We start from the raw sequence: 25,960 nt of genomic DNA on the forward strand, positions 1-25,960 counted from the left end.
AATTTCAGAAATCCTTGTAATGTAGTTCCCTAGAAAAAAGTGACGAAAATTTTCAACTTGGATGTCATGTGTAAAATGATGTAAGTGATTTTATGAAACTTATAAACAATGCTTAGAACCACAAAACGTAGACAGAGTTAGAATTTGGGAGTCATTCACCATTCTAGAGTTATGCCCCTTTTTAACTTACAAAAATGCTAAGCTTGAGTTTGGGCATTTGTGTCCTCAGACACATTCTTCTTTTATTTACTTTAACTTGCCATGCATACAATTTTAAAGGATTTTTTCCTTTTGTTCACGGAATCTTTCTTAAATAATCACCAGCCATCAAATTTAATAGAAGAGCATTCCAACTCCACATACCATCAATTCTAGAACAGCCTTTAACCATAATGAGACAAACATGCATGTTGGTTCTCCTTTCAATTTGATATAACATCATTAAAAATATCAAGTAAACACGTTTTGTTTATTTTTATTACTATAAAACTCTACATAAATAAATGTAATAATATAAATATAACTGCATAGGAAAAAAAAATCTTGCAAAATATATCTACAATCTGTTTCCAACCCTGGTGAACCTGGTCAATAAAATATCATATTCTGTTTCAACTATAAAAAAAATTATAAAAAAAAAAATTTATCAAAAGTTTCTTCCTTTTTTATTATAATACTCTTAGTGTTTTTAAATAAACAAAGTTTGAAAAAAAATAAACCTGAAATCAGAAGTGCAGAAAATGATTGCATTTACCTCCCCTTGCTTAAACAGAATATGAAATTTTACATCATTTTCCAAATTTTGTGAGAAAAATCAATGAAATTAACAAACAAATCATGGTTCTCTAAAATATATTCACTTTCGTATGCACACATAAACATAAATCTAAAAACCCTATTAATATTTTTGTTATTTTTGTAAAAATTCCAAAACAGATCTATCTCAAACTTGAGGTATAAACTACACACTAACAAAAATATTCTACGATAATGAGAACATGATTAATATAAAAACAATTATTAAAATATCACAAGAAAACAATGTTCAACAAAAAAGATTATACTGAAATGGCTAGAGTTTTGGACGGAACCCTCTTCTAAATTCACAAAAAGTGTAAAAATCTAATAATATCTTACTTAAATTGTATAAAAATAAAATAAGTATCACAGTTGTATAAGTTTGGTCCAAGAGCACCTTCACAGAATGCTATAGGGGTTGTCCTCTTAAATTTCCCTATTTGAACTGATTGACTAAGAATGTTTTATAATGTCTTGCATGATTTTACCCCTTATCAAATTTTTGATTATCCTAATAAAAAATCAACAAACTACATTTAAAAAGTAATAATATTTTAGGAATGTCAACAAAAAATCTTACTTCTCAGTAACCATGGTAACAATATTAAAGCACTAACAAGTAAATATAAATAAATTAAAATATATTTTTATAACTGAATATGTGTGAACTGTTACATTGTTGTGTGAATGTCATTACTAAATGTTAGAAGGACTTTTTGTTAATGCTGTCTGAAATTTTCATGATGCGCATGTTAAGAAGCAGCAAATGGTTAGGTGTATGTTGTTAAATATCAAATTCTTGTTATTCAAATTGGTCTTATATGAAATATTCAAATTTAAGAAGAAAAGTTTTTCAGCATTTTCTACACTCTGCAAACTATGTAGATGCATAATTTTTAAAATCCTTGCTTGTATTTGATGGGAAAGAATAGTTTCAGAATTAATACTTTTATATACTTTTTAATTGTTTCCTGGTTGATATTGTATTCACTTTAGATTTTAATCAAAACACACATACAAAAATCTTTCTTTTATATTTGCTTTACTTCAGAACCCTTGCTACAATACAGTTTTTCACATTTAACAGACACAAAACCAACATCCCCTGCTACAGTACCAAGATAAAATTTGACCGTCTGCAACAAGTCACATGACAATACCAAATATAGACATGTATGTCTGCAACAGGTCACATGACATTACCAAACAAATAAATAAATGTCAATAACAACATTAACAAATGGTATCAACATATCTGTATATTGTCAACTAAATAACATGGATTATCTGTTTACTTCCATCTAGAATAGTGGATCTGAAATGTCAAGGTCAAATGTTAGATCACACCACATGAGCATATGTGACTCTGTAACAAATGTTAAGTGTTAGGATGGCTTATGAAAATTCACAACAAAAATTTAAAATGTTAAACCTTTACCATTAATTTTATCAAATATTATTTGAATTTCAATAAACTATATGTTATGAAATTAGTAAAGAGTGCAAACTAGTATGAAGCACACAATCAAAAGAATTTTAACTTTTACTAAAAACTGACTAATGGCTTGCATTATTTTAAACAAAAAGACTGTGTCTAAGTTTGTGTGTAAATTTGCAGATGATCTTTTAATGCACATTTAAATTTCAAAACCAACATTTTTTCTGACCATGCTCACAAACTATTTGACATTATAATAAGTGTTAAATCCATTCATAAAAGTATATCAAAGAAAAAGAAATAAACACATGCATAAAAAAGTAGGTTACAAATAGACAATAAAAATGCTGTGCAATTTAGATAAATAGGTTATATACAAATTGCTAGAAAATGACATTCTCAAATCCCAGGGTCTTCATATTTTCAAAATTTGCCTAATTCTTAAAAATCATTTAAAATTCCTTTGGTGTTCACTGATAAAAGAACTTTAAATGACATTAAAGGTGCAGTTTGTGCAGCTCAAATGAAACATGTTAAGGCAAAGTGAAGAATTTAAAAAAAATAATTGGACGTCACACAAAAGTGCATAAGATACAAAGGATTACATATACAAAGACAAGATGGATAATGAAGTTTGCAGTGCAACTATGGAGAAATTCTAAACAGATAGCCACAGTCTACGAAGTAAGAAGTCTCTTCTACAACCGACCTGAACTATACGGACTTGCAATTCGTCGTGGACTTGGGGAACGACTACGAGCCATACGAGATGGGCTCATTGAACGAGAACGGGATCGTGTACGTATACTTGGGCTAACAGAGCGAGATCTGCTTCTGCTTCTCCTACTAGCTCCCTGAAAACAAAAACAAGGCATGAAATTAATATTGTTTTTTTCAAAGTTGACAAATCAATTGAATCTCACAATCTACCAAATTAAGGGAATTTTCAACTGCATAAGTCTCCTCAATTCCGCCTTATGTTTAGAATACCAGCAGTATGATTTACCATAAACATTTTTTTTATAAAAAGAACAGCATTGATAAAATGATTAAAATGAATAAGTCTTGACAAGCTTCAAATATGTAAAAATTGTGATAAAAAAGTTTAAAAACATTAAATTAAAGCTAAATATCTACTATTAGTAAAGTGTTGAACCTCATTTCTTACGGAATCCAAGAATTAAATGAACATTTTTTTAAATGTATTTCAGAACTATAAGCTTATTTAGGTTAGAATGTTTGGTTTACAAAGCTATCAAAAAGCAAGCACAAGCCTTTTCCTCTACTTTATGACCATATTACAGTATGTGAGTTCTGATGAATCTCATTTGCCTACATATCAAATTTTTTCAATAAATCCTTTAAAGGGAAGCTTAAAGTTTGTGCACTTAGTAGTCTAAGATTGAAATTTAATAGGGTTTAGACTAATTTTACTAGTTTATTTCAATAAGTGTAAACATTTTGATTATATAGAGTTTAAAAAATAGTCAAAAGAACAATTATTTACATCAAAACATTTTTTCATAGCCTTGTTAAAAAGCAAGAAAACAATTTAGAATATTTATAAAATAAATCTATTATTATGCCTGCTGATAAGCTATCTACATAATAATAGTAAAAATAAAGGATGACTAGTTGAAATTATAAAATAATTCATTAAATGCAAGAATCATAGATGCTTATCATTAGTGAAACTCCAAGTTAAACCAATTTTATAACATTATTATAGGGAAAATGAGGTTCAACTATATTGACACATTTTTAATATTCTTTCACCAAAAAAGTGTACAAAAAATAAAATTTATTTAAAAAATGTTTACCTCAATACGGTAATACTCTACTGGCTGTCATAAAACACAAAAAAAAAACAACAACAATTGAATATTTCATCAAAAGATTCCTGTAAAATGTGTTTACAGTGTAACTAGTTTTTGTCATATTTACGTTGTACGTTAGACAATATAATATGCTATCTTTTATTTTCTAAAAGACAATATCATGTGACTATCCTATATACTTAGATGATGTATGAAGTGATGAAGAGAAGACAATTAAGGCTTTAAAAAATATGCGTGTTTCCATTTGGATCAAAGTTAGGTCAACAAAATTTTCAACATTTTTCAGATTTTTAAAAATAAACATATAAAGGCAAGGACTTTTACTTTACTGGTTCTGCAATTTATCACAATTTATTTCAAAGTTACAAAAGAGAATGGTCAGGAAACACACATTTTTTTATTTGGCCTAAAATATTTAAAGGAATGTAGACAATTTCAAACATAGGGATGAAAACTGCAACCACAATGATTATATGAAGTGCAAGTGTTTTTACACAGTTAGTAATATCTTTAGATTTTCCCCTTGTAGATAAAAATATACTTCTATACCAGATAACTTCCAAAATTTTGGCCAAATTTCAAATCAAATTTAAGTCTCACTGATTTAATAAATAGTTGTTTAATAAACATCAACACTTTAAATAATTAAGTTTCTACTATATGTGCACTGTAGATTGTACCCACTTCAGACCCACTGCCCCCTAATAAATACAGCTGCAACGACAAGAAAATTGATCCACCCTTTATTTGATGTCAACAGTTGTTTAATGTTAATTTTTTATTCAATATTCCCTCCTTGCTCTCACTATAAAAATAAACATGTACTTTACTTTAAGAACTTAATCTGACTTACCAGGGATGCTCCTCTACGAGTGCAAGCTTCTCCCTTCATTAGGACTTTAGATCCCTGCATCAGGGCAGGCCAGATGTGATGGTTTACTAAAGGAGCTGTGTACTCAGAATCATAACTTCTACGATACCTGTAATCAGTTTGTATAAGTATTTAATTATCTCTGGCTTACAAATGTAAAAGACCAATGGAGGAAGTGTTAAATACATTTCCTGAAGAAATTTGTATCAGTCAAGTTATCAGCAAACATATCTTGAGGTGTTTTACTCGTCTTAAAAGGAGTTGTTTGTAGGAAGTTTTGCATACATTAGAATTGATAAAGTTTACCTAATTGTGTAAAGTATTTACAGAGCTAACTCTATTTGAAATACTGTAAAAACAAAGTCACACCAAAAGCAGTTATTTAAAAGGACTTCAAAAGCTAGATTTGGTTCTCAATTAAATTTAAGAAATAGGTTTTTTATATGAATTTGACCCAAGTCCATATAAAAATAAGGAGATGTGTTATGATTGCCAATGAGACAACTATCCACCAAAGTTCAAATGAAGTGGATGTAAGCAATTAAGCATAGTTTTGTTTCAGAAAAAAAAAAACACTGTTCAAATGGATGTCTGTTTCTACATCTTTTAACAAAATAAGTGCAGAAATAACTATATCAAATAGGCCAGATATAACATGTAGTTACCTGTTGTTGTCAAAGAGTTCAGCATCAGTGGCCACTGCAATATCAAGTGGGTGGGCCAGAGCACTCATTTGCCAGGCAAGTTTACAGGCTTCTCTGATGAATGGCTGAACGACTGCAAAGGTAGAGTCTGGTGGAAGATAGATCTTTGGACTTCTGTTTAACCCTCTTAATACATCCTAAAGAAATTTCATATATTTAGAGTGTATTATGATACAAAAGAGTAGTAAATATTGCAGTACTAAACAAATGGAACTGTGATCTATTGTTTTTTAGTAAACAGTATGTTGAAGAGCAATGGGTGTGAAAACCCATCATATGGTATGGTATACTAACATAAATGTTTAACCAAATTTTAAGGTGTTAATAGATTGGTAGATTCTGAGAGAAATGTGACAAACATTTCTTAAATGGTAATTTTGTGTAAAAATATACAAGTTAATGGTAAACAGGAAGCTACTGAGCAATGTATGTGAAAATGCATCAAATTGTAAAACATATCCACATGAAGCCTGGTAATAAATTTCAGAAAACTATGATTTGTAATTCCTGAGAAAAATGTGACAGAGATTTCATGGAATGGACAGACACAGATAAAACAGTATGCCCCCAACTTCGGAGGGAGGTATGAAAATGTCATCTCAAATTATGATCTCTAAAGCCAATTCTCAGGATGATGTGATATACTTAATCTTAAATATGCGAGTTTCATAATCATAAAAGATATCAGCATTTCTGTCTCTCAATGCTTCTTTCTTTTCTTTCTATCATTGTCTTTTTTTAACATTTGGCAAAATTTGAGTTATTTCCCTTTGTGCAGAAAACTTACAGCAACCATTCCAGGAAGATCATAGAGGTCTGTATTTCTATTGACATAGTCTTGGACTGCCTCCTCCAGAGTCTCTGGACCAATGTGTGTAGCTGCCAGGTTTGCTCGGACTTTCATCTTAAACTGACGGAAGGCACACTTGGCAACACTAAATGCTTCCTGACAAAAAAACATAAAACAGGAAATCAAAAATTTTATATGATTTCTCTTTCTTTTAGGACTATAATGTCTTTATTATAAGCAAGTCACAGTGATTCTTATTAATTGAACAAAACAATATTTTACTTGACCCTAATTTAAAAAAAAAAATCTTAATTATGATCACAGAACCCATGCTGGGCATAACATTTATCATCACACAAAAAAAATGATACACACAAAAAAAGTACATACGGTACATATAATTATATATTTAAATGATCATGTATTTTGATTGACACAAGTATTTATACTGCATAGTATTTGATCCCATACCTGTAATGCAAGGAAGATGATTCTTTGATTGTTTTCATAATCATCTGAATAGCGACGGAGAGTATCCATGGCATCCAGACGATCCTGTGAGAACATATCATTCCATCGTGAGATGAGATTCTGTTGTCTGACACGCTGTACGGGATCGTCGATGGACAGTGGTGATCCTACTCTTGGTGTATAACGGTAGGAGTTCAAACTGCTGTACACATCTCTACTTAAAAATAGTCAAATATTGCATGTCATGATTATAATTTTATTATGCAAATAGTGATGCTCACATTCATAATTTAAAAAGGACAATAATGCTATCAGGATCAAATTTTTTTGAACACTTTAATAGAAAGTTAAAGTTTGCATATATTGTCTTCTAATTGAAAGATTCAATTTTCGCGATTAATTCTTTTTAATTTCAAAAATTTTGGGTTTTTTTTTAACCCTAAAGCTCAGGTAAACTTTTTATATCATCATATATTATCCACCCTCTTTTTTTTTCATCAACAATGAAATATGATACAGTGTTCACCTTACATTCTCATCCTGTTATTATTGCATACATGTATTTATTCTAGATTAACTGTTCACATACATTTTGAAATTTAGAATTAAGAATAATTTAAGATTTATCATGCATTCTCCCTCCTTTTAAAAAAAACAGATATATTAAACTTATTAACAACAAATATTTTTTATAAAAGGCCACTGCACCCAGTGTGATATATATGATATCTCTACACTCCAGTCAATATCTATAATGTAATTGTCAAGAGTGGAAAAATATTGTATTGCCTGAGATTTGGTGGTGAAATTTGTTTCTCTAATGATCTTTTGACAATGTGTAGGCAAACTTCATTTTTCTTTTTCAATGATCTACAAAAAGACGTTATGTCTTTCTATGCGACATCATCAGACATGGTAGCTTTTTTGCATGTGGTCACAATAGCAAATTCAGAGCAAAGCAAGAAAATATGAAGTCATAATTGAATTTTGACCAATGAATAACTCAGAGATTAAGCAAACCATGTTTATTATAAAAAAAATAATCAACCATGGAAGTATAAATCGGGTTAGAATTAAGAGAAAAACAAGAATATGTCCATAGTACACGGATGCCCCACTCGCACTATCATTTTCTATGTTCAGTGGACCGTGAAATTGGGGTAAAAACTCTAATTTGGCATTAAAATTAAAAAAGATCATATCATAGGGAACATGTGTACTAAGTTTAAAGTTGATTGGACTTCAACTTCATCAAAAACTACCTTGACCAAAAACTTAACCTGAAGCGGGACAGATGGACGAACAGACGGACGAACAAATGAACAAATGGACAGACCGAAAAACATAATGCCCCTCTACTATCGTAGGTGGGGCATAAAAATGTATATGAAATTCAGAAAAGGATTTTTTCTCATTGAGATCTTAACATGTCTGCAATCTAGAAATACATGTATGTAATAAAATACTGGTGTGAAAAGTCAATGCACATTCATCATGCAATTAGTAAAACTGTGTATGTTCACCACCGGATATAGGTACCCTTGGCCTGGTTCTCTGTTCATTGTCTTAAGAAAAACAACATTACTGTACAAATACCAGCGTATATCTACCTCAGTACCTATGTGTTGGTATATGTACAGTAATGTAGTTTTTTTTAGACAATGAACAGAGAATCAGGCCAAGGGTACTTATATCCGGTGGTGATGATACACAGTAAGTTCCAAAATGAAAACATGCTATAAAGTGTGAACACAGTATAATAAATATTGAAAATAACAAATAATTTTTACAAGAATAGATCTATGTTCTAGCAGAAAATCTATATTAAAATGAGAGAGAGAGAATATGCAGATTTAGCATTATTTTCTAATTAGTCAAATTAAAACTTAAAATCAAGTAATGTTTTTGAAGTTTATCTTTTCCACTCTTCGTTTTTTCTTACTTTTCTAGAATATAATATCACTAATGTTAGATGTTTTCATACCCATGCAGTGAGGTTGAAGTTAGATATCTATATAAAAGTCTGACAAGTGTTGAAATTCAAGTCAACAAGTGGCACAGCGTCACACATTGCTATAAAGGGAGCTAACTCATGATTCAAACAGAATGTGCATTTCAAAAAACAAATTACGAGAAAAAAATAATTACTTCAACCTTAAGTTTTGGTATTTGGTTTTTAAGAAAAAAAGAGAATAAAATGATGAATAAACAATTAAAGTATGAAATGAAGGTGCTGATGGCTATAATCTTACCCATCCAAATAGCTCTTTTTAGTGGAAGACAATGAGAGTTCATCTTTGAGATTCCTTACTTGTCTTTCGTACGTATCAATAAGACCTGATCTTGCACGTAATTTGACAATCTCGTCTTGTGCGTCAGCGAGCCTATAAAAATGGACGATAGGAAGAAAATAACTTCAGGTCAAACAGCAGTTTTTTTTTTTTTATTTACAAGCTTAAGATTAATCTATGGCCAAACAATTTCAAAATACTGTCAGAGGAGAAAATTGCATACTTCAATTTTATTGTAATTCTGCCCAAATTTCACATGTTTTACAAGGTCAGTTACATTTTGAAATTTTCTGGCCAAGAGCTTCTTCATGCAGAGGGAATGAAATGTTTTGTTTGTGATTATACTTTTTTTATGAGAAAAGTCTCTTGCGTTCACAAAAATTGAAAGAACTTATAAACACAGATGCAATTAGAAATTTGAAAATATAGAAAAAATCCATTAACTTTACATTAGAAATTATAATAAAAAATAAATTAAAATGATAGTTACAAAACCAACCACCATTTTATGATAAAAAAAAAATTTTTTTTGCTTCTGATAAAGAGATATTTAAAAAGGGAATTCTCTATCAAAACTCTGATTTTATATTCCCTTCTCAGAAACTTAAGTTCATAATAACTTGTATTCATGAAATCTTTTGATATTCCACTTATTTTTTCTACCTCCAATTATGCCCAATTTGAATTGTAGAAAGTTATTTTTGAGTCCAAAATAATTTTTATAATAAAAACTTGAATGGATTTTCATGCATGCAAATAAAAAACATTATCCCCATTTTTGTTGTTGTAAAATAGTGATCATTCTCGCTGTAACGGACAAAAAAGTTGAAATTTACTTTATTGTGTATAAACAAAAAGTTTTACATACAGCATGAAATTTTTAGGAAACTTATGATTTCACAAAAAATTAACAAACACATAGCTTAGCAAGACAGGGTAATTTCAGACAACATTAAGAAAGAAAAACAAAAAAATGTTAATAGTAAGTACGTTCTATAAAAAAAGATAAATTAATTCATTTCATATTAGCCACCATAAATTAAAGTTTCTACCTTTCACAAACAAAAGATTAAATTCCCTTTACATATAATTCTAAAATTAAATAATATCCACATCCATACATAATGTTATTAATACCACTAAAAATTTCAATATTTAAATCCAATCATCCCTAAGAATCAAATTTTATAAATTTCTTGAATTTGTGAGAAACTAAATTGATATATGAAAAATTACAACATCAAAGCATATAACACCAACACCAAAAATAGGGATGAAAGAATTAATTCTGATTATGACAATAAAACATGTTACTATTAATAGCAAAAATGTAAGTGCGAGAATAAGGTGTAAGGCAGGAAGCTGGCAAAAGCAATGACATTGTTAGTCTCCATGACAACTGCCTTACCCTGGACCATTGCGTTTAGACTCATCTTTTGAAGATAAGAATGAATCATCTTTATCTTTAATTGTTGACGTTCTTAAAAGTGAGTCACGCCTAGCTGTTAGGAGAGCAATGTCATCACGTAAACGGCGAACTTGAGTATCATAATCTGTTAACAGCCCTGCTTTTGATCTTAAAGTTCTAACTTCATCTTCTGCTAAAGCTAGTCTGAACAAAACAAATGACGAAAAGTTACTCTATTTCTAAGGTGACAAACTGCAAAATGTTTATGCAGCAAAGAACAGTGGCTTTCTTCCATTAAAGGTTGAATTTAAATGTAAAACCTTTGCAAAAGGCTTAAAACTGTTTTTTTTTTTTTTCTCTCAACCAGTGGATTCCTATTATCTTTTTCTTTTTACGTGTATGTATTACAAGTGTCAGACTATGTTCTATTTCCAAATTGTTTGTAATTTTTTTTTTTTCTTTAAATGATCATGATATGACAAAAAGTGAGCAGAAAGTTCAAATGAAGCTATCTCTATCAGCATATAGCCTGCTTGAAATTAAAACACAAAATGGCTATCACCAATGTCTATGACCATTCAACATGAAAATCTAATTCCATGTTCCAAGCATTGTTTGTTTAAAACATCATATGTATATAACAACTCATCAGTCCTGTAAAAAAAATTATGCCATCCAAAACAATGCAATAGCACAAATAAACTACATTACAATATCCAATGTTTATCATATGTCTACTTGAGCAGATTCTGTAAATACATATTGCAACATAAAACTTACATGTCTTAACCAATTTTTTCTCGTTTTACTAGTAAATTGTAATTATCAACAGCTGCTTACAAAAAATGTCAAGAGACTGAAACAAAAACTTGACAGGTGGAATTCAGCAGAATCTTAGGTAAAATCATTTGAATCTATCTATTCAAATTAAAGAATATTTGATTTCAATACCTATAACTGTAACAATTGATCTAATAGCATGTGATAAAATTCAAACTGAACCAACCAGTTGCAAGAAAGATTGGTTAACACTTGTATGGTTTATGGTGTAAATAACAATTATTTGTGTAATCTGACAAATTTATATCATATTGAGTCCTGAAAGAAAACATGTATTTTAATATTAGTATAAACTTTTACAAAAACCTGCAGTACCCACAATAATGATAGTTTTAGTGCAATATACAAAGCTGAATGATAAAAGAGTTCTTATTCCTAATATGGTCATCTGTAATTTGCCATATTATCAAAATATAAAAAACATTTGAGATTTTTTAGCTCTTTTTTCAAATTGTTTATTTTGAAAAACTGCATTTTGTTCCAAATTGTAAGCTTTCTGCTATAGAAATTAAAAAACCTTATGTAAGCAAGCTCACATACCCTATATAAATGGGGAGAGCTGCTGATTTCAAACAATAATATTGTCTAACAAAACTATTTTTAGTACATTTGACCTTGACCTTATGCATTGTGCATTCAAAACCAATTGGATGACCACATGTGAGGTTACCATACAACTTAAAAAAAATATCTGATTTATCATCCAGAAACAACATTCCTACACAAATTTCCGTCTATCATAAGTAACTTTGACCTTGACCTTAAACATGGTGATCTCAATATCAAGAGAAATCAACATGAATCTTCTTCTCATTATATGTGGTAATACATCAAAGTAAGGTTGCAATCCCATTTACAGCATTTGATTTAGCATCTTGAAAACAGTTTCCTGCACTTATTTTGGTTTATTTTTAGTAACCATGACCATGACCTTAGGCTAACTGGTCTACACAAAAAACTTTTGTAACCACAGGACTGAAGACAATTTTTGTTGAAAAGTTTTGTATAGATTCTATTAGAATGTAGAAGAAATTCTTACAGGGCCTATAGAAATTTTACCAGCCTGGGATTGTGGGCCTATGGCCAAGCATGAAAACTGCTAAAAATCTATTGGGTACTTCCTGTCATTATTAGTGACCATATATTCAAGTATGGTTGCAATCCAATATAAAGTATTTGAGACCAATTTAACTGACAGACTGACTGGATAATGAACATGTCAAAAAACTGTCCAGCTTTGTAGCATTAAGTAGAAATTATAATGAGATGACAATATACTTGTATGGTGTGTATGAAGATTTATTATAATGATACACAATCACCATTTTAATTATATATTTACACTTCAAACTATGATAATAATACTCCAAACCAACTATAAGATAGGTGTTAACCAATCCAAAATCAGAAAACATTTGCTTAAACACCTATTGCCCAAAATGCACTGCATGTTTTTGAAAGTATGACAGCTGTAACATACTAATTTTAACATAATTTTTTTTAAATTGTCCTATTGAGTTGCAGTTTTTTCAAGTTTTACATCTAAACAAGTACAGACATAATCCAAGTATTTATAAGATGTCCTATCATACTAATTTCTAAGAAATTCTAAAATTTATCTAAATGAAAATCTATTTCTAAACATTTCTGATGGAATAAGTGTTATTTTATTATCAAAAATTCATTTTAGAAGTAATTTTTCCTCAAAATATTTTTTTTTCCGATCTAGAAAAAAAAATTTAAATGAGTAAAAGAAAAGAAAAAAAATTAAATAATTTAAAATCTAGCAATTTGAATTAAAAAAATTGAATTCCATCAAAAAGAGTATTTCTTGGAATTGTGAAGTATACAATTAATATAAGTAAAAGTATCTTTACACATTTCCTATATTCTTAATATTAAAGTGAAGTAAATAACTGTGTGTCTGTCTATATATAACTATGTAATGTATGCAGTGCTGTCCTTCCATCTACAGAGTGAAATAAAACTATAAGAATCTATAAGTAGTGTCTAAGTTAACAGTGTCAGACCATCTCCCAACAGTATAGTTGTATTAGGTTAAAATTGAGAATGGTTAGAATACATAATCTTTTGATTTAAACACATACACTTTTTAACTAAAAAAAACCTTATTCATTCGACAAATGAACCAACTTTGATTTGGTGATCTCATATTCCAAATGATAATTATATTTTTTTCTTTATTTCTTGAAAAAGTGAATTAATGTCTAAAGTTCATATAACTTGATTTAAACTGTTTACTTCTCAGCTCTAAAAGATGCTGATACATAAACACAAAATGGCCTATTCTTTCAAATGAAACTGAATTCCGGAAAACTTGAAATCAACTTTTAAGCAGAACCAGTTCATTTTCTGTTTGACACTGAATCCTAATGAAATTAGTAAAACATTCTGTAATTAGATACAACACTAACTCAGCAGGGGAGATAATACAGCAGAAGCAAGGGAGATAATGCAATCTTACTTTCGTCGTAGTTCACGTATTTCAACATCGTTTAACATTTTATCACTAGTTGTTGTTCTTAAACTTCTGTTAAGCTCCTCTTTTGTTTCAATCAGTCTATGGAAAGCAAAACATGTCATGATTAAAGAATTTATAACAACAATGAAAAAATAGAAAATATAGCTTACTTTCTTCTCAGCTCTCTATTTTCTGAATCCAAGAACATTTTGTCCGTTGTTGAATTTCTTAAATTCCTTGATAGTTCATCCTTGGTGTCCAACAGTCTGATCAAGCAAATATATAAAGTTATATATATCATCAAATATTGTACAATGACATTCTGAACTCACAGCTTTCTGATCCTTTTTCATTTAAGCCTTATAGACCACTTTCGAGTTATGTCCTTCAAAGGAAAACTTGTCTATTATGCACACCTTTATAACGTAATTTACCAGATAGAGGGGATCACCTGTATCCCTGCATTATTAAAGTTCATCAATCATCTTCGTGATTGTCATTATGCACGATAAACTAAAAATAATGTTTGTTCTGTAGGTACTTAATCACAATTCCCTAATGACAGCAGTGCTGATTATCAATTATAAGAACTTAATTTGCCGAATAATTTGTGCAATACAGCATTATATTTTTTCAACCGCTCACTCAACCTGGGTAGGAAATGACAATGCCCCTTAACGCATGAATGATGTTCATTAAAACCAAAGCTTTTGATGGAAATGCAACGAACTCGAAAGTGGTCTATTGTTGTGTCATTTCTGTATCAATTTTTCGAATATTTCACCTTTTTCAAAATATGTAGGCCTATGTACTGCTGCTTTGACTTAAATGAATAGGAATCTAGAAAGCATTGTAGTGTGTCTAATTTTAATCCAACACCAGGCAGTGTCAAACTACAAATACTTTTCTTTGAAAAATAAGTTAAGTTGTTCCATTATACAGTGCTGCATTGCTCTAATTTTGTGAAACTTTTACCTTAAGTGCTGGGGTTAATTTCCAAAGTTTTAATGTATAAATAAGGTCATTCTTTAGTCAAAATTAAAGAAAGTAACTTGATCATTTGATGATTTTGCAAGATTTCGAATTAATTTTTTTTTGGAATCAGTCTTTTTTGTAGTTTCCCAGTGAATGCCAAAAAAAAAAACTAAGTCAGGAGCTTGTAATTCAGTGGTTGTCGTTTGTTGCTGTATATCTTATTGTTTTTCATTATTTTGTACATAAATCAGGCCTTTAGTTTTCTCGTTTGAATTGTTTAACATTTGTCATTTCGGGGCCTTTCATAGATGACTATGCAGTAATGGGTTTTACTCATTGTTGAAGGTGTACGGTGACCTATAGTTGTTAATTTCTGTTTCATTTGGTCTCTTGTTGAGAGTTGTCTCATTGGCAATCATACTACATCTTTTTATTTTTATAACAACATGAAAAGTCAAATTTAAACTTGAAAGGTTGATTTTTGGTGTATACATTTTGTAACTCCACTTTCAGCACTATTAGCTTTTTCGTGGCTGCCCAAATTTTATTGGAATAGGAAGCCAGAGTGCCCTAAGAGAACCACTGATCTCCAGCGTAAACTAACAATCCTTGTCAATTTAGATTGGAGTCAAATGCAACTGCAATGTGCAAGGTTCAAACTCACAATCTCAGTGTTAACAGCCAACAGGCTAGTAATACAGAACATGATCTATTTAGATAACTCGGCAAGCCAGGCACCTAACGGTATACATGGTATATGAGAAGTTAGTTAATTTAAGAGAATGCTTACTCATCACGAAGGTCTTGTACTTCATTTTCTCTAGCTTTAAGATCAGCTTCTAGGTCTTGTAAACTGACTTCATACTGGTCTTGTAAGTCATCTAGTTCCCTATTTTTTGCTGCAGATTCTGCTAAGATACTAAGGCTAGTGTCTGCAGTAACAGATCCCCCTGAGGTAAAGAAATTCTGTCCCAAAAATGGAAGTAAACGAGATTTGATAATACTGGCACCTCCATACATTCCACCTGAAAATATAAACAAACATAATAAGTTACATGTATATAAACTTGCAAATGACAAAAAATAAATAGAAAATATATTTTGTCCAGAAGTAAACTGCACAATGAACCATGTTTTATTCGTTGTTGTTTGTATGTCTATTTTGTTGGGTGTTTGTGTGGTCTGTTGTATTGTCCAATATTTCCTGTAATTCCTGTTAACCTTTTTATGGCCTCTTACAATAAATTCAAGATTATTTGTGATGTTTTCATTATTGCGAAAAATTGCTATCTGATAGGTTTTGCAAAATTAAAGGTAGCAATATATTTATTTAGCATTTCCTGGAAATCGTAATATTAATGAATTTAATCTCACATATTTGTCCATTGTTTACGAATCCCAATAATAAATGCACACAAAAATGTCTGAATTTTCAATATTTTATATAGTGATAGTGATTTATTTGACAACCGTTCTTTTAATGACTGTCTACCAATTAATTACAAGGTGAATTTTGATGCATATTAACATATGTGGTGAGGTCGTCTAAGTTTGCACTGATTAATATCCTGTATTCATTTATACACAACAACAAAAAACCTGTTTGCAAAAGAATACTGAAAGTTTTGTTCTATCAAAGTAGATAAATATCAGGAAATGAAAAACATTTTAATCCTATTTTTTAACTTAGAAACTTTCAACAAAACCAAAATGTACATGTAATAAGACTGTATTCATTTCTAAATAAATAATAATCTGGTATTTTAAGTTCATAAAGCTTTTTTTTATATACAAAACCAGTGGCCCGCTTTTACAACAGTACTATATTTCAACAAACTAAGGAAAGGATAATATAACAGCGTATTCTTATTTATAATATTAATTTACTGCCATATTAATTTTCAAATTTAATTTTTATAAATTACATTTCAAAGGCTCAATCAATATTTGAAACTTTCTTTATGTCAGAACAAATAACTAAATGAACTGTTTTTTATCGTGTCATAAACACTCAATGTTTAATAGTATTACATTCATGTATGTATATAGCAATTCAACAATGCAGTTTATTAGATAATATTTCATCATAATTGTCCTTTTAAAGCCATAACCAATCAATAAAATGCTTAAGCAAGCACATTTAGTAAATCTTCTTATCAACAGGAAATATCTTAAGTTTATTTGTGCCAAATGGCCGATTTTAAATGTACAAATTTTTTCACACTCTGGTAAATGTCTTTGAAATTAAACTCCCTGTTAATAGAGCACCTGTATTTTGTGTATTGGCTTTTGTTTAAATATCAAATTCCTGTAGAGTACTATTACAACTATGTTACTATTACAGTCGTAGACATTTTAAAAGTATCAAAATTTCAACTTACTTAAGTAATGAATGCAAAAAATTTAAGACATTTAAATCTAAGCTTACTGATACACAGGTGTATTTAAATAAATAGTGCTGAACAGTATTCTTAGTAGTTAGGGAAAAACACTTCAAGAAGCTGCAGGTGCCCTAAAGGCCCTTTTTGGTCTGAAAAATTGTAAAGTATTTCAAAATCATGCTGTTTTTGTGTAAAAATAATTGATAGTTATGTACGGAGTTAAAAATGTAAGGTCTTCCATGTATTACGAGAATTTACGATTGAAAGATATTATAATTTTTTTTTCTACAAAAAATAACAAAAATGGATAATTTTGAAACAAATTTATGAATGGAAAATATCAATCTCATGCAAGTACCAAATGAATATGGAGAAAAATATTCACATGGTACATCATTTAATTTGAACTCACATACAATCTTTATTTGCAAGTCCAAAAAACATTTGAGATTGTCCAAAAACAATGTATTGTTCATAAAAAAAGGTGTAGAAGTGGCTTATTCATGAAAACTATGAATGCATTATTGTAACATGATGAATACTAATCTACTTGTTTTTCATTTTGTAATACAACATTAAAAAAAATTTGTAAGGGTTCCACAGAACCCAGTGTCTCACCTACTTTTGCTGTTACAAAATGTGTTAGTCGCAGGCTCAACAAAAATGGGGAAAAAATTATTAAAAATTTTCCTCTAGATACTATCTTTTGATTATAAGAAGTTCTGTTCAAGTTTGGTAAAAATCCAAGAAGGTTTATGAGTCTAATAAATGTTTTAAAAACTTTAACTGCAGACTGTAACGTAATGTTAACTGGAATAAAACTAAAAAAGTAATATACGGAAAAACAGGAAATAAATTTTTACAAAATTTCCTTCTAGATACTAGCTTTTGATCATAAACAAGCTTCTGTCCAAGTGTGGTACAAATCCAGGATAGTTTAAGAAAGTTATTAAATTTGAAAAACTTTTAACCACAGAGTGAATGTAATGTTAACTGGCAGAAAAACTAAGTCCATTTATAAGTAAAATACGGATAAACAGGATTTTTTTTTAACAAAATTTACTTTTGAATACTATCTTATTATCACAAACAAGCTTCTGTCCAAGTTGGTACAAATCCAGGATAGTTTAAGAAAGTTATTAAAATTTGAAAAACTTTTAACCACAGAGTGAATGTAATGTTAACTGGCAGAAAAACTAAGTCCATTTATGAGTAATATACGGATAAACAAGATTTTTGTTTTTACAAAATTTACTTCTTGATACTATCTTATGATCATAAACAAGCTTCTGTCCAAGTTTGGTACAAATCCAGGATAGTTTAAGAAAGTTAAAATTTCAAAAACTTTAACCACAGAAAAATATTTGTGGACGCCGACGCCGCCTGACAGAATGTAGGATCGCCATGTCTCGCTTTTGCGACAAAAGTCGCAGGCTCGACAAAAAAGTATGTAAACTACTGGTGGTATCTTAGTTCAAATTATGGCTAAAAAAAAAGGTCAAATAAGGTCCATATATTAGTCTGCCATTTATAATTTTTATCAAAATTAAAAGTAAATCTGCCATCATCTTAACCTCATATTCACAGTAAAGACTTGAAAGACGTCAGCTTGATCTTGCCATTATTGTTCACAAGAAGATCAAATAATTTGACCAGCTCAAGAAAATCAGGGACAATAACAAAGGTCTGTGTAGTACTTACCTGATTCGGCAGTAACACTGAGTAATTTAAATAGCTGCCCTTGAACTTTGGCATTGAGTTCAATAATTTCACAGCACCGAGCAACATTCTGGTCACATGTGTTGATCTGGAAAAACAAGAAATAAACATAAGTTTGTCAATTATTAATTTCTATTTAGCTTGGCTGGGCTACTATTATCTTAAATAAATTAAATTGATTGATTTTTAGTGGCAAATATTACATGCGTATTTTGGACAATGACATGTTAGTTTCATACAATACAAAAAAGCTTCATTAATTGTACATGAGCAATGTCCGATGCTTTGCATCCTTGTTTAAAAGTAAAGTCTGAAGGAAACCAAAACATGAACCACAGAGACTATTCTAAAGTTTGATTGATTGTTTGCTGGCGTTTAATGCCACTTTCAGAACTCTTGGCAATGATGGTGGAAAGTTTTTATTGGTGGTCGAAGCTCTTAAATTTGATAACAAAAGCCAAAGAAATAGCTGCAACTGTTTCAAATAAATAATAAACTGAACAATCGATATCATTAATGGAAGTTTTTAACAGATATATCATGTTATGGAGGGGTATTTGCAAAAAATACCAGTCAAGGGATGGTGAAATTTCCCAAGCCGCTAGGCGAGGGAAATTTGTTCCCAAGACTGGTATTTTTCGCAAATACCCCTCCATAACATGATATATCTGTTTAATTACACCGAATAGATTTTGATTGAAACTGTCTGTACATGTGAAGGGAAATCGTTGTACCGCGGGAATTATACATGTACTTATTGCGTTAGTGCTGTTTTTTGTAACGTCATTGTTATTCCATCATTAAATCGTTCATTTGTATAGACATTTTGTCCCCTCTTTATATGTATATTTCTGACAGTTTTCGGTTTAACTCAACCAATAGTGCTTAACCATGTTGTCAGGATAAAGTGAGAAAGGTTCTGAATAATTTTTGCGGGAACAGGCTCGCGAGGGTAAAAAAGGAATATCCAAAATGGCAAATACCACGGCAGAGAGGGGAATTTGAGGCAAATTCACCGGCAGTGGTGAAAAAACAGGCAAACCCGTTTGAAATGAGGAAAAAATGTTAGAATATGCGAAAAAATAAACTGGATAACAACCAATCAAAATCCAGCATTCTTATATAATGTGTAATAAGCATTTAAATGTGACCCACTACTTAATGTTATAAGTGTAGCATTATGACTGAAGTGGTGATACATGTACAAGATACTGCTGATAAAGAAAGTTAACCTATGGTTGCAATGCTTTATTTTTTTACCTTTGAAGTTGGGTTACTGCCCAATTAACATAAAACCATTTACAAAATTTATGCAACTTTACTAAAGGTACACAAATCATTCAGATTCACTTAGCAAAAAGCAAAGCTTATATATTTTAAATGATCTTTTTAATTTGGAGCAGGTATTTTTATAGTAAGAAATTTATATATGACATCTTAAAACATGAACCCATAGAATCAATTAGATGTTTAAGGTTATGATTATCCAAACACATACTTAAATCATTCATGAATTCATAATGTGTAATGTAAAGGTAATCAATATAAACAATTATCGGTGACATCAACATGAGATGTTTCATATCAAATTATTGTTTGACATATTAATTATTTACATTTTCACATTGACGAAAAAAATTAAGAGAATGGCATGAAACCAAAATTAATTAAAATATCAATCAATAGTGTGTGATTAAATGTTGAAAGTCAGCAAATATTAATCTGTCCACAAAATTAAAGGTCATAATCAATTAATCGGTCAACAACCAGGGTCACTGTTAATACCTGCAACTATATTGATTTTATATTGGTTAGTTATATCTTTATATATCTAGATAATAGATACATAAATGGGCAATATCATGGATTTTTTGCTGGCAACTAGGACACTTAGATCTGTATATAAAAATGATGTATGCAACTAAACTACTTTTTGAGATATGGCCATTTAAATTTGGGTAATCAAATTGGCTGTTATTGTACCTGTTTTAAGGGGATGCACACACCGCCTGAATCCAATAATAATTAATAGTTCCCAAATAATACTGAATCCACTGTTCTATACATGCAAAAGATTTATCAAAAAAAATAGTTTTCAAAGAATAACATAGTGTTTCTTACAGGCGGTTAGAACAGAATATGCCTGTCTAATAGAAAACTGCAAAATATTTTTTTATTTTTTATCTTTTGCTTAAAAAATAATATGGTATCATTATTCTAAAAAAAAAGGCATAAACAAGCACATATATTCATACCTGTATATCAAATATATTTAATATCACTAAAATTTTCTAACACAGTAATAAAAAAAATCTATTTAAAAAAGAAGTGTTTATCAGTCCTTAGTTTTATATGAAAGTAACTCTTTATAAACTTTGTGCATCTGAAGCGCTTTTTAATATTCTTATATAAATTGCTGATTCAAAGTAAAGAAAAACCATTCATATTAGATTTGATGATATATACAAAACCATTCAAATTAATCTAAAACATTTAAAGTGTTAAATGTTTTCAATAAATCAAAATCTATGCAAATATTTGCTACCGAAGAAAAGAAAATATATTTTACAGCTTTATATCTACCTATTTAATTTTGTCAATATAAACTTCAATAGATTTCTTGAACTGTTTAAACAGAAATATGTATATAGTAAATGTGACTATACTATAGATTATGACCTTTAAGATTAACCACAATCACGTCAGAGAATTCTACATGGATTCAAATTCACAATCGGGTCTTTCAATGCTTCTTACACAATTTACGAAATCCAACTTTTCGTTTTCTGAACCTATCCTTTTAAGGTTGTAATCAGTGTAATGATAGGTTTAAACACCTATTTTTAAATTCTCAGGTAAACAAATTTGGTAAATTAATAATAGTTTGTATATACCCAGATATACAGGTCAATGGAATTTCAACAGAACTATTGGAATTTCAGAGATAAAATGTCAAGTGTATGTACTAAACTGAGTGATATATCATGCAACAAAAATCTTGCTTGTTTCAGCATGTTCTCTAAATCAACATACAGAGTTTCACTACTTCTGCAATTTATATAATGTAAAAGGATCAACTTTGTAACATTTTAAAATTCTATAACATTAAAATTGAATGAATTACAATAAATATAATGTAACAGTGCTCTAGCTTAATTAATCTTTTCAATGCACAAGCTTAAGGTATGCAACTGAATTTGGAAAAAAACAAGAGCATTAAGAAACTAGTTGAGAAATTATAGAAAATAGGACAGCATTGTTAAGGAATGCCAGAGGTACATACATGTACACTAACACATTTTTATTACACACTTTCCTTCATTAGTTTACAATGTATGCTTGCAAAATGATGGGACAAATTATCCATAACCCTGACATCCCAAAAATTCAAATCATCTTATTCAAATCAAACAGGGAGAAAGGACCTATGTAGTATGTAGCATAGTTCATGAAACAAATAAAAAAAACTTTGATAAAAAAGTATATAACTTTGGGATCTCCCAAACCATTGCCTAACATGCAATGTCATATTATACATCTATTATTCTTAATAAGTACATATACACAATGTAGATCATTTCCCCTTCAAGTCTTATCAAGTGAAATATTACTAATAATTCATGTACAAACACAATGACTTTTGTATCAATGATGCATTGTGTACTTTCTTTCTAACATTTGCTTGATTTTGTTTGTTGGGTGTTTAAAAAAAAATGAACAATAGTCTTTTTGATAATCCCCAAAGAATTGATCAAACTGAATCATTATTTTTTTCTATAACTTTATGAATGACTATTTTACTAATTTAAACCTAGTTAACCTTCAGGAGCAAGATAATAATCAATTAAATGTATTGTACATAAAAATGACTTGTCAATTTAATATTTGTCATGAAATAATCAATACAGATATTCTTGATCAAAATTGTTATAAACTGAAAATTAATTCTAAGATGTTTTTCTCCATTCTAGAGAGTCTTGGATCAGGTAGTAAATAGAAAACATCTCATTTATTTGATATATATATATATTTACAATCCCCTCTAACCATTTCACAATTGATTCAAATAAATATTAAAACTAATTAATGATTTACTCAGTATGTATCAGCAGGCAATAGGCATACTGCATCTTTTTTTCCAAAACAAAACTAAAAAAAGTTTTTATATTTCTCTCACTTAAATTATGCTAGAGTTGTCTCAATTGAAACCAATCTTTAATGAAAGCAACAGAAGGCTTGCTTTAGAGAGCCATCTTAAGTTATGAAAATCTTACATCTTAATGTGCACCCTGTCTCAAAATAAATCACAAATTCTAAACAACCTGGGCAACCTAAGCTATTTAACTTCAGTACAAAAGAGGACATTCAATAAACATCCATTACAAACAGTTCAATGCTCTAATAGTTAATCCCTACAAATTTTACTGATGTAAGCAAAATATATCTTTATTGGGTCATTTGAATACCGCATAAATGAAATGAATTTATAAAAAGATATCAACTGTGCAGAAAATATTTTCATGTATGCACAAAATATAACATTATACATTACTGTTGGGAGGGGGTCGAAATGATGCAAATGAAAGTATTATATACACAACGATAAGGCCACACAAACTGGTATAATTCACATTCATAAAAAAACATAGCTGTAAAAAAGTATTTAAATTGTATGCATATATATATATATAATGTATATGTATATCCTTTATATTGTTTTTCGATTATCTTTAACAAGTCCTGTGCCTTAAAAAATGAAGTTTTTAAAACTACTTACTGCAAAACTACCTTAAATTTAGATTTGACTCCATAACTAAATGTTACAAGATCGAAGTGCATGTTTTTAAACCTCACTCCATAAATAAAGGTCATAAGATCAAAGTAGATGTAAATGGTTTAATTTATTGTTCATTTCACACGTGAATGAATTTAAATTCTCTACAAATATATTGTAATAAATTGGTATTGACAGAGTTTATGACTTAAAAGTGTACTCCAGTACATAGGTAAAACCAATAAAAACTTTGAAGTTTATAACACAGTGGTGTAATATGCTTCTTCTCATGATTTATTGTTTCTAGAACAAATATTAGCTGTCAGTTTAATACAGGGTACAGCATAACATTTTTACTGGCAATATTTTCTAAATAGCATTTCTATCTACCTCCCCTCGTCACATTATACATGTGCCAAGTTCATGAAGTTAGACTGTGTTTTGCAGAAATGGCTTTAAATTATCCAGCAGTTTCTGTATGCTTGGTAACAGTATGGGTCGGTATCATTTATATTTGGACTCCCTTAGCAGTGGACATATTCGAACTGCTGTCAGATTCTTGAAATTTCATAGGCCTCTTAGACTTTGGTTAAAAATCCACAAACATACATGTAGTCAACATTTTGAGAAAAAGTGTTACAGACTACAACATGTTCATTTCTCAAAGCAGACTTTAAATAAAAAATGGACTTAATTATTTGCTTTAATTTTGACCATGATTTAACTTTTGTGTAGTATAAAAACAATGTTTTGACTGAAATAAAAAAAAATGTTTTTAAAAGATCCCCTATTTATTAATCGAAACCCAGAACAACTAAAAAATGCACACCATTTTTATTTTTGAATACTCCTCACATATCTTAATTTTCTTTAGACATGTAGAAAACAAGAAAGGTACAGATAATGTTCAATTCTTTTAATTAGTACACAGTGATTGCACCTTACATTTTGACAAATAACATCTATAAACAGACGGTAAGAAAATATGCCTGACCTACAATAAAATGTGTGTACGATTTTTTATTTTTGATAATTTGCGACTGTTAACTTTTCCATTAATTTTACAATAATAATCCCTTGAACCAGATGTAATTATTCATCTGAGTTCTTAAAAATCATTTCATAGAGCATGTGGTTAATAAAAAATTCACTTTGCATTGGCCTTCATGTTGACAACTACTCTACTTCTAACCCAAAAATGACAGTCATTATTCTAAATCTCTGATTGCTACATCAAACTGATAATTAATCAATAGCATATAGGTCACAGAAATTTCTGAGTTACTGTACTTTTGAACCAGCTAGAGCATGCAACTCATTGAGTCATTGTATCTGTAAGAGTGTGATCAGAAAGTGAAACTAAGGAAAGAATAATTTCTGACAGGTTATAAGTTTTTTAACACAGTATAACATAGATACCTCTTAAATACTAATTATCGAATAAGTGTTAAACGTTTTCCATTTTAATTGTCGCATGTTTTAATTGTTTAGAAAATGACAAACAGTATGTTTGTAAATTTTGTAACATATCCGGTATCAAATTCCGTACCCTACCGAGTCCAAACTAGTTCGTCTGCATGGCGGCAAGGTTAAAAATCGACAAAAATAATCTTATTAACCCCAAATTAATGCAAAATGCTGACATACTATAGATATTTGATCCGAAAGCTGTAATATGCACTACTAGTACATTCACGTTCCACAAAACACACCTGGTTTTATCTTAGCAACCGTTTTTTCATAAATCACACCGTATAAAAATGGAACTTGTGCTGATTTTAGGAAATAACAGGGGGTTATGACTTGTGCATTTGCAAAATAAGAAACTGCATTTTATTCACTTACGTGATAATTGCCGAGCCATCTTTCTAACTTATCCTGTAGTACAGTAAATGTACCGATGTTAACCAACCGTCTCAGAGACTCCGCCATTTTCGACGCTTTTCGTTCAAGGCTCTCGCAACAGAATAATACGCATGCCTGGTGACCCGAAGTAACATGCAAGTCATGTGATTACTGATCGTACAAATTATAGGTAATCATGTACAGGCAGCGGTATTACAGGTGAAATATCGTTAATCGGGTGATAACAAACAAATGATTATCTTAATTTAATTTACTTCTCAAGAAACGGGATTAAACAAGTTTATTTATTTATTAATTTATGATTTTTTTTCCAT

General features: G+C 29.8%; 1 protein-coding gene across 11 annotated transcripts; it reads right to left on the minus strand.

The window, feature by feature from the left end:
• Positions 1 to 459: 459 nt before the first annotated feature.
• LOC127716356 (mitochondria-eating protein-like) lies at positions 460 to 25,772 on the minus strand. Of its 11 annotated transcripts, none has more exons than XM_052222526.1 (13): positions 25,626 to 25,772; positions 18,989 to 19,094; positions 15,697 to 15,931; positions 13,935 to 14,030; positions 10,610 to 10,813; positions 9,163 to 9,294; positions 6,911 to 7,127; positions 6,437 to 6,595; positions 5,611 to 5,786; positions 4,928 to 5,054; positions 4,057 to 4,080; positions 2,946 to 3,090; positions 460 to 2,113 (listed from the first exon to the last, which is right to left on the minus strand). In XM_052222526.1, exons 1-13 carry the CDS (start codon positions 25,710 to 25,712, stop codon positions 2,100 to 2,102), a joined length of 1,722 nt encoding a protein of 573 aa, XP_052078486.1. In that variant the 5' UTR covers positions 25,713 to 25,772; the 3' UTR covers positions 460 to 2,099. The 11 variants fall into 11 exon arrangements, with proteins under 11 accessions (XP_052078486.1, XP_052078488.1, XP_052078487.1 ...); XM_052222528.1 differs by lacking the exon at positions 13,935 to 14,030 and adding an exon at positions 14,102 to 14,197 and having other exon boundaries at positions 6,911 to 7,124; XM_052222527.1 differs by lacking the exon at positions 13,935 to 14,030 and adding an exon at positions 14,102 to 14,197.
• Between the last annotated feature and the right edge of the window lie 188 nt (positions 25,773 to 25,960).

This window comes from Mytilus californianus, unplaced genomic scaffold (genome assembly GCF_021869535.1).
Source record: "Mytilus californianus isolate M0D057914Y unplaced genomic scaffold, xbMytCali1.0.p SCAF_9, whole genome shotgun sequence".
NCBI classification, from domain to species: domain Eukaryota; kingdom Metazoa; phylum Mollusca; class Bivalvia; order Mytilida; family Mytilidae; genus Mytilus; species Mytilus californianus.

Coding starts and splice junctions, on each gene's coding strand:
- LOC127716356 (XM_052222526.1), bottom strand. CDS start 25,712: ATGGCGGAGTCTCTGAGACGGTTGGTTAACATCGGTACATTTACTGTA. Junction 14,031..15,696: donor GTACAAGACCTTCGTGATGA/GTAAGCATTCTC, acceptor TGCTTTCCATAG/ACTGATTGAAACAAAAGAGG. Junction 5,055..5,610: donor GAACTCTTTGACAACAACAG/GTAACTACATGT, acceptor AACTGATTACAG/GTATCGTAGAAGTTATGATT.